The sequence below is a fragment of the Oncorhynchus keta genome, chromosome 18 (assembly GCF_023373465.1).
Source record: "Oncorhynchus keta strain PuntledgeMale-10-30-2019 chromosome 18, Oket_V2, whole genome shotgun sequence".
NCBI classification, from domain to species: Eukaryota; Metazoa; Chordata; class Actinopteri; order Salmoniformes; family Salmonidae; genus Oncorhynchus; species Oncorhynchus keta.
The window spans coordinates 18,358,942-18,374,641 of record NC_068438.1 but is presented as its reverse complement, the minus strand read 5'-3'; the positions used below and the strand labels follow the sequence as shown (position 1 = coordinate 18,374,641).

General features: G+C 44.6%; 1 protein-coding gene across 3 annotated transcripts in view; it reads right to left on the bottom strand.

The window, feature by feature from the left end:
- LOC118397386 (Fanconi anemia group J protein homolog) overlaps positions 1 to 7,414 on the bottom strand; it is a 114,825-nt gene extending 107,411 nt beyond the window's left edge. For all 3 annotated transcript variants that reach the window (XR_008067931.1, XM_052467518.1, XM_052467519.1), the window contains exons 1-7: positions 7,311 to 7,414; positions 6,672 to 6,794; positions 6,299 to 6,410; positions 5,887 to 6,084; positions 4,079 to 4,218; positions 3,670 to 3,819; positions 89 to 391 (exon numbers count right to left, since the gene is read on the bottom strand). Coding sequence is in view for 2 of the 3 variants with exons in the window: in XM_052467518.1 (XP_052323478.1) it covers positions 89 to 391; positions 3,670 to 3,819; positions 4,079 to 4,218; positions 5,887 to 6,084; positions 6,299 to 6,410; positions 6,672 to 6,764 (996 nt within the window). In the remaining variant the exon portion in view is untranslated. The remainder of the gene's footprint in view (positions 1 to 88; positions 392 to 3,669; positions 3,820 to 4,078; positions 4,219 to 5,886; positions 6,085 to 6,298; positions 6,411 to 6,671; positions 6,795 to 7,310) is intronic.
- Between the last annotated feature and the right edge of the window lie 8,286 nt (positions 7,415 to 15,700).

Genomic DNA, 15,700 nt, shown 5'->3' with positions numbered 1-15,700 from the left:
AAATATACCCTCCCTTTGCAACCCTATGTGTGTATTAGGTCTATGTATGTGTAGGTCTGTATGTGCTGTGTGTCTATACTCTACTCACATTCTTGGCTTCCAGCAGTTCCTTGCAGCGTTCGTTGCGGTTGGAATGAGGCACCACCTCTGGGTGAACACAGGTGTGGTCCCTACTGGACAGAATGGTCATGGGGGCGGAAGAGTAGAGCGTACGCTTCATCTCGTGGGCGACCTGAGTGATCTGTTTGTGGGTGCGCGTGCCAAAGAAGATCTTGGGGACTTGTTTCTTCTTGCCCTCTTTGTCCTTCTCCTTTGAAGACTTCCACGGGGCTCCATTCTGGCCGCCTTTGGATGAGGCACAGGGGCAGAGAGAGCAGGACAGCATGGGGGACTGGTGGACACATGAAGGAAGAGATGGGGGGAGAAAGAAGATAAAAGAACAAGATATCAAGAGAGTTCTCTTCAATTTTACATTGCTCACTATAAAAAAAGTTAATGACCAATACCGGACAACTGGTGAACTCTATATGTTCTAGTAGTTAACATATAGGAAAGTATAGCAAGAATGTGTAAACACATAATACTGCCTGTCAGCCATGGTTAGATGACATTCTCTGACTACTGAAGGCTGATAGGTGGCCATTGTTGGGGATGTGAAAGTGTAGCTGCTTTTTAATTGGCTGTCAGTAACCACAGTGGATGTGTGGTGTCCCTTTCTCTTGACACACAGGTGAAGCGTAGCCGACAGCGCTGCTGAAACCAATACCAGTCAGGTGGTGAGCTCTTTAAAGTGGGACACTCCAACCCTTTCAATAACACTAACATAAACCTTAAGCTTAGTAACTGCATAAGTCCTGCTTTTACAATAATAAGAAATCCCTCACTCTCTTCCATCTTTTACAATCTGGCACCAACCGGTTTATATCCCTCACCGTATAAAGGAAAGCTCAGGGTGTGTGTTACACCTCTCTGCCAGCAGATCAAGCTTGCTGAGCCTGTGGTGCTTCAGTTGAGACTAGAGGGCCCAGGCGGTTCAGGTAACCCTCCTTAGTGCTCCTTCTCCAACCATCCAATATTACAATGTGTGTTAGGGGACCCTAACTGAGCTCAGCCACTTTTCCCTTGATTGAGAGTGAATACCTGTTCACTCTCAGCATCACACATGGGGCAACAGGCAGCAGTGATGGGTGGAATTGTCCAGTGTTGAATGAATGAGACGATGTGTGCCTGTTGCAGAGGGTAGCCAACACCATCAGGCCCTGTTAGTTAGTTATCTACATTCCATTCCAGGGGGTGTCTGCTCGCTCCTATGAGCCCAGCGAAGCCCCAAACCGTGTCAGTCTGCACCTTGGATGGGGACAGGCATGTAAAGGGATACCCTTGTCAGCAGTTTCCTGCTGCTGCCTCTTGACAAGGGTCTCTTTTCAGCAGTGACCCCATCCTCCCACCTGTCGATGAATAAGTCATTATTTGCCATGATCTCGCCGTAGAAGGAGGGATATGCGGAGGGGCCTAGTTAACGTGGCAGCAGCAGGTGGTAAGGTGATCAGGCTCTGTTGCCCAGGTGAGTAGCGGAGCCGCAAAGCCGACTAGTCTGTTCCAATGATCTGGCCCTGCTGTAACCTGATCCTACTAGGGGACCCTAGAGGCCCCTCTGTTTATTCATCATGTCAGCTCAGGGTTCTTTATCCCCTTAACTCACAGAAGCGGCCTCCCAAATGTCACCCTATTTCCTTGCTTGTGGCTTCTCCCTACAGTGTTCATAAGAAAACCCCTCAAAGATATCACTTGGTATGTTTCAAACCGTACTAGAGTCATCCTTATTGTCAGGGCAGCGACAGTCAAAACCATGCCCTGGATGTAGGTGTTGGTGTGGTTCTCAGTCACTCCTTATACTTTTGGCCTCGTAGACCTAGCCGATTCCAGCCCTGTGTGCCTTTGAGTTTCAGCATTGTACAGCTGACACTTGAGAGACAGGAATCTCACACTCCGGGGGGCCAGGTGATGGTGGTGGGGGTTTGGCGGGGACAGGCTGGCTCTCTGGTGCCACTCGCTGGACGCCAATTTGCTCCTCAGTCCTCAGCCTTTAAGGTTCGGAATGCATTCCAGTGGGAGGTGGGGTGCACATAAACACACACAGACTGACTAAGTCTCAAAAAGATGACTGCAGTGCCATCCTGATCAAATACCTTAGGAGACATGACACAAACTAGCCATCACCCCTCTGCTCTGGAGTGAATCTCAAACGGCACGCTATTCCCTATATAGTGCATTACTTTTTAACAGGGCCCACAGTGGACTGTGTATGCAATAGGGCCCCATTTGGGATGCACCCTGGTCTGCAACTGGTACAGGTGTGATGAGGTTGTGGGGCCCCCTGAAGGACTACCAGCCTTCCCTCCTCAGAAAGCATGTGTTTATCCCTTTAGGTCCCAGGGCTCAGTAACCAGCAGGTAAACTCCATTCAATATTTATCCCTGGCTTTCACAGATCAGCGGCGAGGCAAACCCTCTTAATTAAAACTGGAGCTCTATCCCATAAAAGAGCCCCATTCATGACTTCAGTCAGCAGTTCACAGCAGAGAGGAGCCGTTCAGTTATCAGCTGGGGAAAACAAGAAGAACAGCGGGAGGGAACTTTCTCCACCTTCCACCTCTCTTCATTTCTTTTTTACCCCCTTCTCCTTCTGCAGCCTAAACACAAGCTATATTTCATGACACATTCACTTGGCACACAAGAAATGTGAGAACAATGCCAAATGGAGCACAGCCACAAATTAAATAGGCTATGCTGCCACCCAGTGGACACAATGTAGTACTTAGCGGTCCAAAATTGGGTAGCAACAGTAAAATATTTATCTTCATGGATTCTAATGGTTGGCATAAAAGTGGTAGTCAGTTGAGCTGATCCTAGATCAGCATTAAAAAACAACATATCCTTAGTTAAAAATAGATGTACTCACACAATAGTGTGCCTCAGGGGGCAGGTCCATCAGTTAGGGCTGGGCGATATGGCCAAAATAATTATCATATCACAATATTTTCCTATTTTTATTAACAGTATGGCGGTATGTGACTATTTTATGTTTTTGAATAATAAAACAGTTCTAAATATGTTTTATGAGTAGTGCATGAGCCTATGATGGAAACAAATGAATTCTAAGTGATTTGAACAGACTTTCTACATTCTGATGGTTTTATACTCAACCAAACTAAATCAAATCAAAGTTTATTGGTCATATACACAGTTTACCAGATGTAGGTGCAGCGAAATACTTATGTTACTAGCTCCTAACAACGCAGTAAAATATTAAACAATACAAAATAACAAAAACATAGGAAATCAAGAAAGGTCAGAACTAGGTCACAACTGCCTGGGAAAGTAGTCCAATTTGTAGAACTTTTCATTAAATTTAGCACTGTATCAAAATATCTTTGTAGACGGTAAAAATCCATATTGGTATGTGGATCTGTACCGGTATACACAAAATATTTCACAGCCCTACCATCAGTTGAGCTGATCCTAGGTCAGCATTAAAAAGCAACATATCCTTAGTTTAGAATATAAGTACTCACATAGTGCGCCTCAGGGAGAAGGTCCATCAATTTAGATCAGCACTCACAGGCAACTGGCAACATATCCTTAGTTAAGGTACAGTAGATGTACTCACACAGCAGTTTCTATCAAGTGGCAGGTCTATAGTCTGTGCCTGGGTACTCAGCTCCACAGTCCAGGTCTGTGCTCCAGGCACTGGCCGCTCTCCTTCTGGCTCATCATCTATAAACACCACTCCCGGCTCCACGCACCTCCTCTTACGACCCTGAGGGAAACAGAGATGTTATTATTGTGTCATTATCAGCACAGGCCTGCATAGATTATAAGATCTTTATATCTTGTTTAAGTAGTTCCTGAGATGTCAAATACTTCTTTAGGCAGGAAAGGCAGGAAATAACTGAAAATCAGCAGACACGCAGATTTTGTATACCCTGGAACTTGAAACAGGGACAAATCAGAAAGGTTCAACTTATTGTTAATATGGCTACCCATATAAATACGTGACATTCTATAAGGTGTCCTACCTTCTGCTCCATGGCAGGGGTGCGGATGCGTTTCCTATCAGGCTGGAAGTCATCATCCTCGGAGGTGAGGGAGGTCTGGACCTTGTCAGACAGACGAGAGGCTAGAGACTTGGGCTTGTACTCCTCTGGTGGAGGGGGCACTGAACAGACCAAGACAAAGGTATCAACATTTGTATTGAATTGAAAAATGTACAAACTGAGCTGAGCTAGGGGATTGAGAGTATGACTTACAATGCAGTACAGATTTGTTTTCTCAATCCATCCCTGAGGGGATCCCAACGGGGTGCACATTTCTGTTCAAACTCAGCATGAATACACTATATTCAACTAATAAAATAAACACCAAGCCCTTCATTTGTTGAATCATACGTTTTATTAGTGCTGGGTTAGAATAGAAATATTCACCCCCTGGGCATCCCAATACCGAATGAACACTTATTTTAACTTAATATAATACATCAATAAAATATATTTAGTCTCAAATAAATAATGAACATGTTCAATTTGGCTTAAATAATGCAAAAAACAAAGTATTGGAGAAGAAAGTGAAAGTGCAATATTAAAAAAGCTAACGTTTACGTTCCTTGCTCAGAACATATGAAAGCTGGTGGTTCCTTCTAACATGAGTCTTCAATATTCACAGTTAAGAAGTTTTAGGTTGTGGTTATTATAGGAATTATAGGACTATTTCTCTCTATACCATTTTTATTTCATATACCTTTTGACTATTGGATGTTCTTATAGGTACTTTAGTATTGCCAGCTTAATCTTGGGAGCTGATAGGCTTGAAGTCATAAACAGCGCAATGCTTGAAGCATAGCGAAGAGCTGCTGGCAAACGCAGGAAAGTGCTGTTTGAATGAATGCTTACGAGCCTGCTGCTGCCTACCACCGCTCAGTCAGGCTGCTCTATCAAATCATAGACTTAATTATAATAACACACAGAAATACGAGCCTTAGGTTAATATGGTCCAATCCGGAAACGATCATTTCGAAAACAAAACGTTCATTCTTTCAGTGAAATACGGAACCGTTCCGTAATTTAGCTAAAGGGTGGCATCTAGATCTGAAGTCTAAATATTGCTGTTACATTGCACAACCTTCAATGTTATGTCATAATTACGTACAATTCTGGCAAATTAATTACGGTCTTTGTTAGGAGGAAATGGTCTTCACACAGTGGAACGAGCCAGGTGGCCCAAACTGCTGCATATACCTTGACTCTGCTTGCACAGAACGAGAAGTGACAATTTCCATAGTTAAAATGAAATTCATGTTAGCAGGCAATATTAACTAAATATGCAGGTTTAAAAATATATACTTGTGTATAGATTTTAAGAAAGGCATTGATATTTATGGTCAAGTACACATTGGTGCAACGACAGTGCTTTTTTCACAAATGCGCTTAAATCACCTGTTAATTTATTCAATGATAAATTAACAGGCACCGCATCGATTATATGCAACGCAGGACACGCTACATAAACTAGTAATATCATCAACCATATGTAGTTAACTAGTGATTACGTTAAGATTGATTATTTTTCATAAGATAAGTTGAATGCTAGCTAGCACCTTACCTTGGCTCCTTGCTGCACTTGCATAACAGGTAGTCAGCCTGCCACGCAGTCTCCTCAAGGAGTGTAATGTAATCGGCCATAATCGGCGTCCAAAAATGCCGATTACCGATTGTTATGAAAACTTGAAATCGGCCATTCCAATTAATCGGTCGACCTCTAACACTGACCAACATAGTGGATGGCTAAGTGGTTAGGAATCTCACTATTACTATTTCTCAACTAAGATTACCTGGGTCTGTGGGACAAGATGATCCCTGTGCCATCACTACCTCCGGTGAGCCTGTGAGGTCCACCACCACAGTGGCTAGTGCTTTGGGCCTGTTGTCTGGGACACTGGCGGGTTTGCTATGACAGGCACACGGACAGGGGGTGGTGACAGCTGGCTTCTTACCCTCTGTAGGATTGCTGCCGTCCTGTTCAAGCTTACCTGGACACACACAGGACATACATACTGGAATCATCACAGTTAACCTCAGAGACGATGAATTCTAGTATGCAGCTGCAGAATATGCTACACTTGAATATACACTACATGCAGTAATGCTTTATGTGGACCAGAAATGTAAAATAAAGTATTGCTTGCAAATGCAAATAAGCCAAGAATCAAAACTCATAAGAAGTTGTCTAAACAGCACCCTTACCATATTGTGCCTGCTGCCAGGCCAGGGCAGAGCAGAGCAGGGCTAGGCTCTTGCCACTCCCTGTAGGGCTCTCCAATAGACAGTGCTGTCCATGATTCAGCCCTCGCACTATCTGGGGAGACAATCACACAAACAGGGGTTAGTCAGTCACACACTCAATAACAGACTGATAACACAGAGTAGGCTAACTGCATACAGTATTTATGGGATATGGGGTGAATCTCAAAAGTTGTCCGCTCCTCAGATCTTATCCTCCAGTCTCCTTGCTTCCCTCTGACCTTTTAAGGAGAAGGCAAGGAGAGAGGAGGAGGAATCAAGAAAATACTTTTGAAAATCACCCATGGTTAAAAGTGTGTGATGCTTACACACTTACAGAGTTCATCATGGCCAGCTGCGAGGGGTAGGCTTTGCAAGGGAACTGTATCTTCACCCCTCCTATGGTGTACTCCACTGGGGGAGCAGCCATGGTGACTGCCTTGTCCAACTGATATATTATCTGAAAAAAAAATCAAAACAAGCTTGAAGCCAGTAACGTTACATGTTGCTGCAGCTGACAATATCATTCAAATCAATTGGTCACATCCCCCTCACAATATGGCTCTGACTAGTTAACTAGCTAGATCTAGTTATTTGCTTTTTGCGAAATATACGTCTCTGCATCTCGTTACGGTAGCTTATCGAGCTAGCAAGCTATGTGTCATAACACACACAGTAAAACTAACATCACGCGCTAAAATGTAACGTTTGCTACTGGAAACAGACTGCTTGCTTCTTAAAGTAAGATTAAGCTAACTAACCTTAACCGCTTTCACTTTTATGTGTGATTTGAAGTACCAGGTAACTAGCTAGCTGTCCTTGCTAGCTTGTATAGCCTCCATCTACCACAACTTTCAGCAATCATAAACGATCTAGCTATTTACAATATCAATGAAATTCATGTTTGAATGGTGTTAATTTACCTTTGTAGCTACAAATTTGATATACACCGCTTGTTAGCTGACTGTAAACATACCTGACAAGCTAGCTAGAAGTTCCCGCCGTGTAAGCAAGTCCCACAAACCAATCAGATTGGATAAAAACATAGTCGTCACGGAAAATGAGAGGTGACAGTAGCCAATTACCACAGAGCATTTGCTGGGGTCTCCCATGTGCTAGCAAAATATGAACAACCAATGTATAATTGTCTACATTACAACAGTTTTGTAAATAACATTATACATTATCATGCTAAATGTGTTTTTTTTTTTATGGAGGACCAAACATGCCATCATTATAAATGCATAAATAAATACATGCACATATAAATGGATGAATGAATGCACACATAGTTACACAATTATTTAAATAATTAATCCCACTTTCATTCATTTATATTATTTCTTAATTTATTTATGTATTTCTTCCTCCAAATTGGAAGGCAAAAATATATTGGTGGTATCTAACACACCATAAGTTAATTAATGTCACGGCGCAGTGCTCTGTTGCATTTGCCTGGGGTTGGTTCAGTACGTCAGAACGGTGTTTAACATTTAATTAAACAGACACGGTAAAGTACTGAACGACCAGTTGAACAACGGCGTGATTATAGTGGCCCAGGCGGCAATCGTCTATAGTGTACTGCACCAGGACTCTCTGTTATCACTTCAACTCTGACGAAGTCATCAGGCAACTTCATCCAAATGGTTAAGAACTAACGGCCTAACCTACCATCATTTATGATAAGTCGCTGATTGATATAGACTGCAATTATGATATCGTTGGATCACAGTTCTTTAAAACAGATACTTTATTTTGAGTTGCAAAACATTCAAGACAGCCCCTTTAATCACTCAGTGTTCTGAGTAAAATTATTTTGAGACCACACCACCCCCAAATTCCCAGCCACAGTCCCACGTACGGTTTAGACACAAGCTGTACCCAGAGTGTACAAAACATTAGGAAAGCCTGCTCTTTATGTGACAGACTGACCAGGTGAATCCACGTGAATCCAGGCTATAATCTCTTATTGATGTCACCTGTTAAATCCACTTCAATCAGTGTAGATGAAGGGGAGGAGTCAGGTTAAAGGAGTATTTTGAAGCCTTGAGACACAGATTGTGTATGTGTGCCATTCAGAGGATGAATGGGCAATACAAAACATTGAAGTGCCTTTGACCAGGGTATGGTAGTAGGTGCCAGGTGCACTGGTTTTAGTGCCTCAAGAACTGCAACGCTGCTGGGGTTTTCACTCTCAACAGTTTCCAGCCAACTTGACACAACTGTGGGAAGCACTGGCTTCAACGTGGGCCAGCATCCCTGTGGAACACTTTCGACACCTTGTAGTCCATGTACGACGAATTGACATGGTTCTGAGGGAAAAGGGGGGAGCAATTCAATATTAGGAAGGTGTTCCTAATGTTTTGTACACTCAGTGTTTGTGGCAGGGACTCCAGACAATCACAGACTATAAAGGGAAAGGCAGCCACGTCGCAAACACCGACGCCTCGCTCCCAGACAAGCTACAACTTCTTTGCCCGCTTCGAGGAAAACACAGCCGTCTATGCGGGTCACCGCTGCTCACAAGGACTGTACCCTCACAAGGCTGCCGGTCCAGACTGCACCCCAAGCCGCGTAATCAGAGCTGTGTATGTGTGTATAATAAATATATAATATACTGTATGTGTGTATACACAGTACCAGTCAACAGTTTGGACCCACCTACTCATTCAAGGATTTATTTTTACTATTCTCTACATTATAGAATAATAGTGAAGACTTCAAAACTATGAAATAACACATATGGAATCATGTAGTAAGCAAAAAATGTGTTAAACAAATCCAAATATATTTCTTCAAAGTAGCCACCCTTTGTCTTGATGACAGCTTTGCACACTCTTGGCATTCTCTCAACCAGCTTCATGAGGTAGTCACCTGGAAGTATTTAAATTAACTGGTGTGCCTTGTTAAAAGTTCATTTGTGGAATTTCTTTCCTTATTGTGTTTCAGCCAATCAGTTGTGTATACAGAAGATAGCCCTATTTGGTAAGACCAAGTCCATATCATGGAAAGAACAGCTCAAATAAGCAAAGATAAATGACCATCATTTCTTTAAAACATGAAGCTCAGTCAATGCGGAAAATTTCAAGAACTTTGAAAGTTTCTTCAAATGCAGTTGCTAAAACCATCAAGCACTATAATAAAACTGGCTCTCATGAGGACTACCACAGGAAAGGAAGACCCAGAGTTACCTCTGCTGCAGAGGATAAGTTAATTAGAGTTACCAGCCTCAGAAATTGCATCCAAATAAATGCTTAAGTAACAGACACATCTTAACGTCAACTGTTTAAATGTTTTAATTTAAAAATATGTATTTTTATGGTCGAATTGCTGCAAATAAACCACTACTAAAGGACACCAATAAGAAGAAGAGACTTGCTTTGGACAAGAAGCACGAGCAATGGACATTAGACCGGGGAATGTGTCCTTTGGTCTGATGAGTCCAAATTTGAGATTTTTGGTTCCAACCGCTGTGGCTTTGTGAGACGCAGAGTAAGTGAACGGATGATCTCTGCATGTGCGGTTCCCACCGTGAGCATGGAGGAGGAATTGTGATTGTGTGGGGATGCTTTGATGGTAACACTGTCTGTGATTTATTTAGAATTCAAGGCACACTTAACCAGCATGGCTACCACAACATTCTGCAGCGATACACCTTCCCATCTGGTTTGCACTTAGTGGGACTATCATTTGTTTTTCAACAGGACAATGACCCAACACACCTCCAGGCTGTGTAAGGGCTATTTGACCAGGAAGGAGAGTGATGGAGTGCTACATCAGATGACCTGGCCTCCACAATCACCTGACCTCAACCCAATTGAGATGGTTTTGGATGAGTTGGACCGCAGAGAGAAGGAAAATCAGCCAACAAGTGCTCAGCATATGTGGGAACTCCTTCAAGACTTTTGGAAAGCATTCCAGGTGAAGCTGGTTGAGAGAATGCCAAGAGTGTGCAAAGCTGTCATCAAGGCAAAGGGTGGCTACTTAGATTCTCAAATTTGCTTAACACTTTTTTGGTTACTACATGATTCCATATTTGCTATTTCAAAGTGTTGATGTCTTTATTATTATTAAACCTGGTAAAAATAGTAAAAATAAAGAAAAACCCTTGAATGAGTAGGTGGGTCCAAACTTTTGACTAGTACTGTATGTGTGTGTTCTGGACTCTGACCTTGCTAGTCTTGATATTATTATTATTTTTATTATTATTATTTTTTTTGAGTGGTGGTATTTTTTGTATTGTTAAGTATACTGCACTGATGGAGCTTGAAACATGAGCCTTTCGCGTCACCTGCGATAACTTCTGCAAAATATGTGTACCCGATCAGTACGATTTGATTTGAACTAGCTGTTTCAACATACATGCTCCTTAGCTCTGTCTTTACTGCCTGCATTGCATATAGCACACATTATTACATTTCTGAGATAGATAGCTGTCTCACCACAGAACCATATTTGTTCCTAACCGTTGCCCATATTTTTCCCTTAGTGACTAAAATGCAGATTAGTACCAGAAGTCCTTATTCCTAGCGACAGGATGCAAAGCCACAAAACCACACAAGACATTTTGGAAGCTCTTTGTGCATGGCAAATGGCAACCTATTCCCTATATAGTGCACTACAATGGCACCCAAAAGTAGTGCAATATATAGGGTGCCATTTGGGACACATCCCTTGTCTTTGGAATCAGCATGTCTCGTTGCTGAGGTCAATGGAAAATATCTGTGGTTTGACATTATATTTAAAGCAGCAGTCTAAAAAACAGCAGTCTAAGACCAGTTGGCTTGGCTCACTTATTCTGTCAACCAAGTTGCTACTACTTCAGACAACATTTTTGCCAAATTAGGGCAAAGTTGAACTTCAGACGAAAACGAAATGGACATTCAACCTCCCATTTCTCTGGCCGGATGATTTGTATGTTTTACAGAGTATTCCTTTTGCATTCTGAAGTGTGTTGATTTGAAAAACAGAAAATGCATATGCTCATAAAGTCAGCTGTTTTGTGGATACACTCCACTTATAAACACTATCAGTTAAAATCCAATTGAATGTCCAGCAGAGGTCAGTGTTGTCTATAATATACACCATTGACAGGACATCATTACCTCAGCTTGGTGGTTGCGTTATATTGTGAGTGCACTTGCATAGTGTTGCTGTATGGTTTGTCCAGCAAGTGCTGTTCCTCTTTCTGGCCTGTCTGTGAGAGGGGTAAGTGTGAGTGAAAGAGGAGAAGGGAGAAATGGACTGAAGTTAGAGGAGTAGAAGAGATCAAAGGGAGAAACAGACTGAACATGGAGCAGAAAAGGAGAGGAGAAAACAGAGAAGGAGAAAAGTTGAACGGGGAATGTGGAGGAGGATAGGAGAGAGGGAAACGGAGTGAATGTGGAGGAGGATAGGAGAGAGGGAAACGGAGTGAATGTGGAGGAGGATAGAAGAGAGGGAAACGGAGTGAATGTGGAGGAGGATAGGAGAGAGGGAAACGGAGTGAATGTGGAGGAGGATAGGAGAGAGGGAAACGGAGTGAATGTGGAGGAGGATAGGAGAGAGGGAAACGGAGTGAATGTGGAGGAGGATAGGAGAGAGGGAAACGGAGTGAATGTGGAGGAGGATAGAAGAGAGGGAAACGGAGTGAATGTGGAGGAGGATAGGAGAGAGGGAAACGGAGTGAATGTGGAGGAGGATAGGAGAGAGGGAAACGGAGTGAATGTGGAGGAGGATAGAAGAGAGGGAAACGGAGTGAATGTGGAGGAGGATAGGAGAGAGGGAAACGGAGTGAATGTGGAGGAGGATAGGAGAGAGGGAAACGGAGTGAATGTGGAGGAGGATAGGAGAGAGGGAAACGGAGTGAATGTGGAGGAGGATAGAAGAGAGGGAAACGGAGTGAATGTGGAGGAGGATAGAAGAGAGGGAAACGGAGTGAATATGGAGGAGGATAGAAGAGAGGGAAACGGAGTGAATGTGGAGGAGGATAGGAGAGAGGGAAACGGAGTGAATGTGGAGGAGGATAGGAGAGAGGGAAACGGAGTGAATGTGGAGGAGGATAGGAGAGAGGGAAACGGAGTGAATGTGGAGGAGGATAGGAGAGAGGGAAACGGAGTGAATGTGGAGGAGGATAGGAGAGAGGGAAACGGAGTGAATGTGGAGGAGGATAGGAGAGAGGGAAACGGAGTGAATGTGAAGGAGGATAGGAGAGAGGGAAACGGAGTGAATGTGAAGGAGGATAGGAGAGAGGGAAACGGAGTGAAAGTGGAGGAGGATAGAAGAGAGGGAAACGGAGTGAATGTGGAGGAGGATAGGAGAGAGGGAAACGGAGTGAATGTGGAAGACGAGGAGAGAGGGGGAAACATAGGAAACTTGAGTTTAGGCGACAGAACCAGAGGCTGGACACCTGATATCACCTTATCCTCCCGGCAACCCCTCAGCAACCTCCCGGCAACCCTGACACACTGAAAGAATTAGTCCTGTCGCCCAGCGTCACGGCTCTCCTTTCCCCTGCTTTCCCCAGCCTGCCAGACCCCTCGGCTCTGATTTATATTAGGTTTCTTATCTAATAACTCCAACTGCAGGAACCGTGGACCCAATGCTGTTTAACAGCAGCTGTAAAACACAAGTTGTAAAACCACAGCACACTACAGCCACAAACACACCCCAACTCCTTATTCCATCACACAGACCCCAACCAACGCCCTCCATGACACAGGCCCCAATCAACCCCAACGCCCGCCATCACACAGGATCCAACCAACCCCAACGCCCTCCATCACACAGGATCCAACCAATCCCAACTCCCTCCATCACACAGGATCCAACCAATCCCAACTCCCTCCATCACACAGGATCCAACCAACCCCAACTCCCTCCATCACACAGGATCCAACCAATCCCAACTCCCTCCATCACACAGGATCCAACCAACCCCAACTCCCTCCATCACACAGGATCCAACCAATCCCAACTCCCTCCATCACACAGGATCCAACCAACCCCAACTCCCTCCATCACACAGGATCCAACCAACCCCAACTCCCTCCATCACACAGGATCCAACCAACCCCAACTCCCTCCATCACACAGGATCCAACCAATCCCAACTCCCTCCATCACACAGGATCCAACCAACCCCAACTCCCTCCATCACACAGGATCCAACCAATCCCAACTCCCTCCATCACACAGGATCCAACCAATCCCAACTCCCTCCATCACACAGGATCCAACCAACCCAAACTCCCTCCATGACACAGGCCCCAACCAACCCCAACGCCCTCCATCACACAGGATCCAACCAACCCCAACTCCCTCCATCACACAGGCCCCAACCAACCCCAACTCCCTCCATCACACAGGCCCCAACCAACCCCAACTCCCTCCATCACACAGGCCCCAACCAACCCCAAATCCCTCCATCACACAGGTCCCATCCAACCTCAACGCCCTCCATCACACAGGTCCCATCCAACCTCAACGTCCTCCATCACACAGGCCCCAACCAACCCCAACTCCCTCCATCACACAGGCCCCAACCAACTCCCTCCATCACACAGGCCCCATCCTCATGGTCCATGAGGGGATAATGAGACAGTAGAAGACAGACAGCAGCAGTATGGTCCATGAGGGCGTAATGAGACAGTAGAAGACAGACAGCAGCAGAATGGTCCATGAGGGCATAATGAGACAGTAGAAGACAGACAGCAGCAGTATGGTCCATGAGGGCATAATGAGACAGTAGAAGACAGACAGCAGCAGAATGGTCCATGAGGGCATAATGAGACAGTAGAAGACAGACAGCAGCAGTATGGTCCATGAGGGCGTAATGAGACAGTAGAAGACAGACAGCAGCAGTATGGTCCATGAGGGCATAATGAGACAGTAGAAGACAGACAGCAGCAGTATGGTCCATGAGGGCATAATGAGACAGTAGAAGACAGACAGCAGCAGTATGGTCCATGAGGGCATAATGAGACAGTAGAAGACAGACAGCAGCAGTATGGTCCATGAGGGCATAATGAGACAGTAGAAGACAGACAGCAGCAGTATGGTCCATGAGGGCATAATGAGACAGTAGAAGACAGACAGCAGCAGTATGGTCCATGAGGGCATAATGAGACAGTAGAAGACAGACAGCAGCAGTATGGTCCATGAGGGCATAATGAGACAGTAGAAGACAGACAGCAACAGTATGGACCATGAGGGCATAATGAGACAGTAGAAGACAGACAGCAGCAGTATGGTCCATGAGGGCGTAATGAGACAGTAGAAGACAGACAGCAGCAGTATGGTCCATGAGGGCGTAATGAGACAGTAGAAGACAGACAGCAGCAGTATGGTCCATGAGGGCGTAATGAGACAGTAGAAGACAGACAGCAGCAGTATGGTCCATGAGGGCATAATGAGACAGTAGAAGACAGACAGCAGCAGTATGGTCCATGAGGGCATAATGAGACAGTAGAAGACAGACAGCAGCAGTATGGTCCATGAGGGCATAATGAGACAGTAGAAGACAGACACCAGCAGTATGGTCCATGAGGGCATAATGAGACAGTAGAAGACAGACAGCAGCAGTATGGTCCATGAGGGCATAATGAGACAGTAGAAGACAGACAGCAGCAGTATGGTCCATGAGGGCATAATGAGACAGTAGAAGACAGACACCAGCAGTATGGTCCATGAAGGCATAATGAGACAGTAGAAGACAGACACCAGCAGTATGGTCCATGAAGGCATAATGAGACAGTAGAAGACAGACAGCAGCAGTATGGTCCATGAGGGCATAATGAGACAGTAGAAGACAGACAGCAGCAGTATGGTCCATGAGGGCATAATGAGACAGTAGAAGACAGACAGCAGCAGTATGGTCCATGAGGGCGTAATGAGACAGTAGAAGACAGACAGCAGCAGTGTGGTCCATGAGGGCATAATCAAATCAAATCAAATGTATTTATATAGCCCTTCGTACATCAGCTGATATCTCAAAGTGCTGTACAGAAACCCAGCCTAAAACCCCAAACAGCAAGCAATGCAGGTGAAGAAGCACGCATAATGAGACAGTAGAAGACAGACAGCAGCAGTATGGTCCATGAGGGCATAATGAGACAGTAGAAGACAGACAGCAGCAGTATGGTCCATGAGGGCATAATGAGACAGTAGAAGACAGACAGCAGCAGTATGGTCCATGAGGGCATAATGAGACAGTAGAAGACAGACAGCAGCAGTATGGTCCATGAGGGCATAATGAGACAGTAGAAGACAGACAGCAGCAGTATGGTCCATGAGGGCATAATGAGACAGTAGAAGACAGACAGCAGCAGTATGGTCCATGAGGGCATAATGAGACAGTAGAAGACAGACAGCAGCAGTATGGTCCAT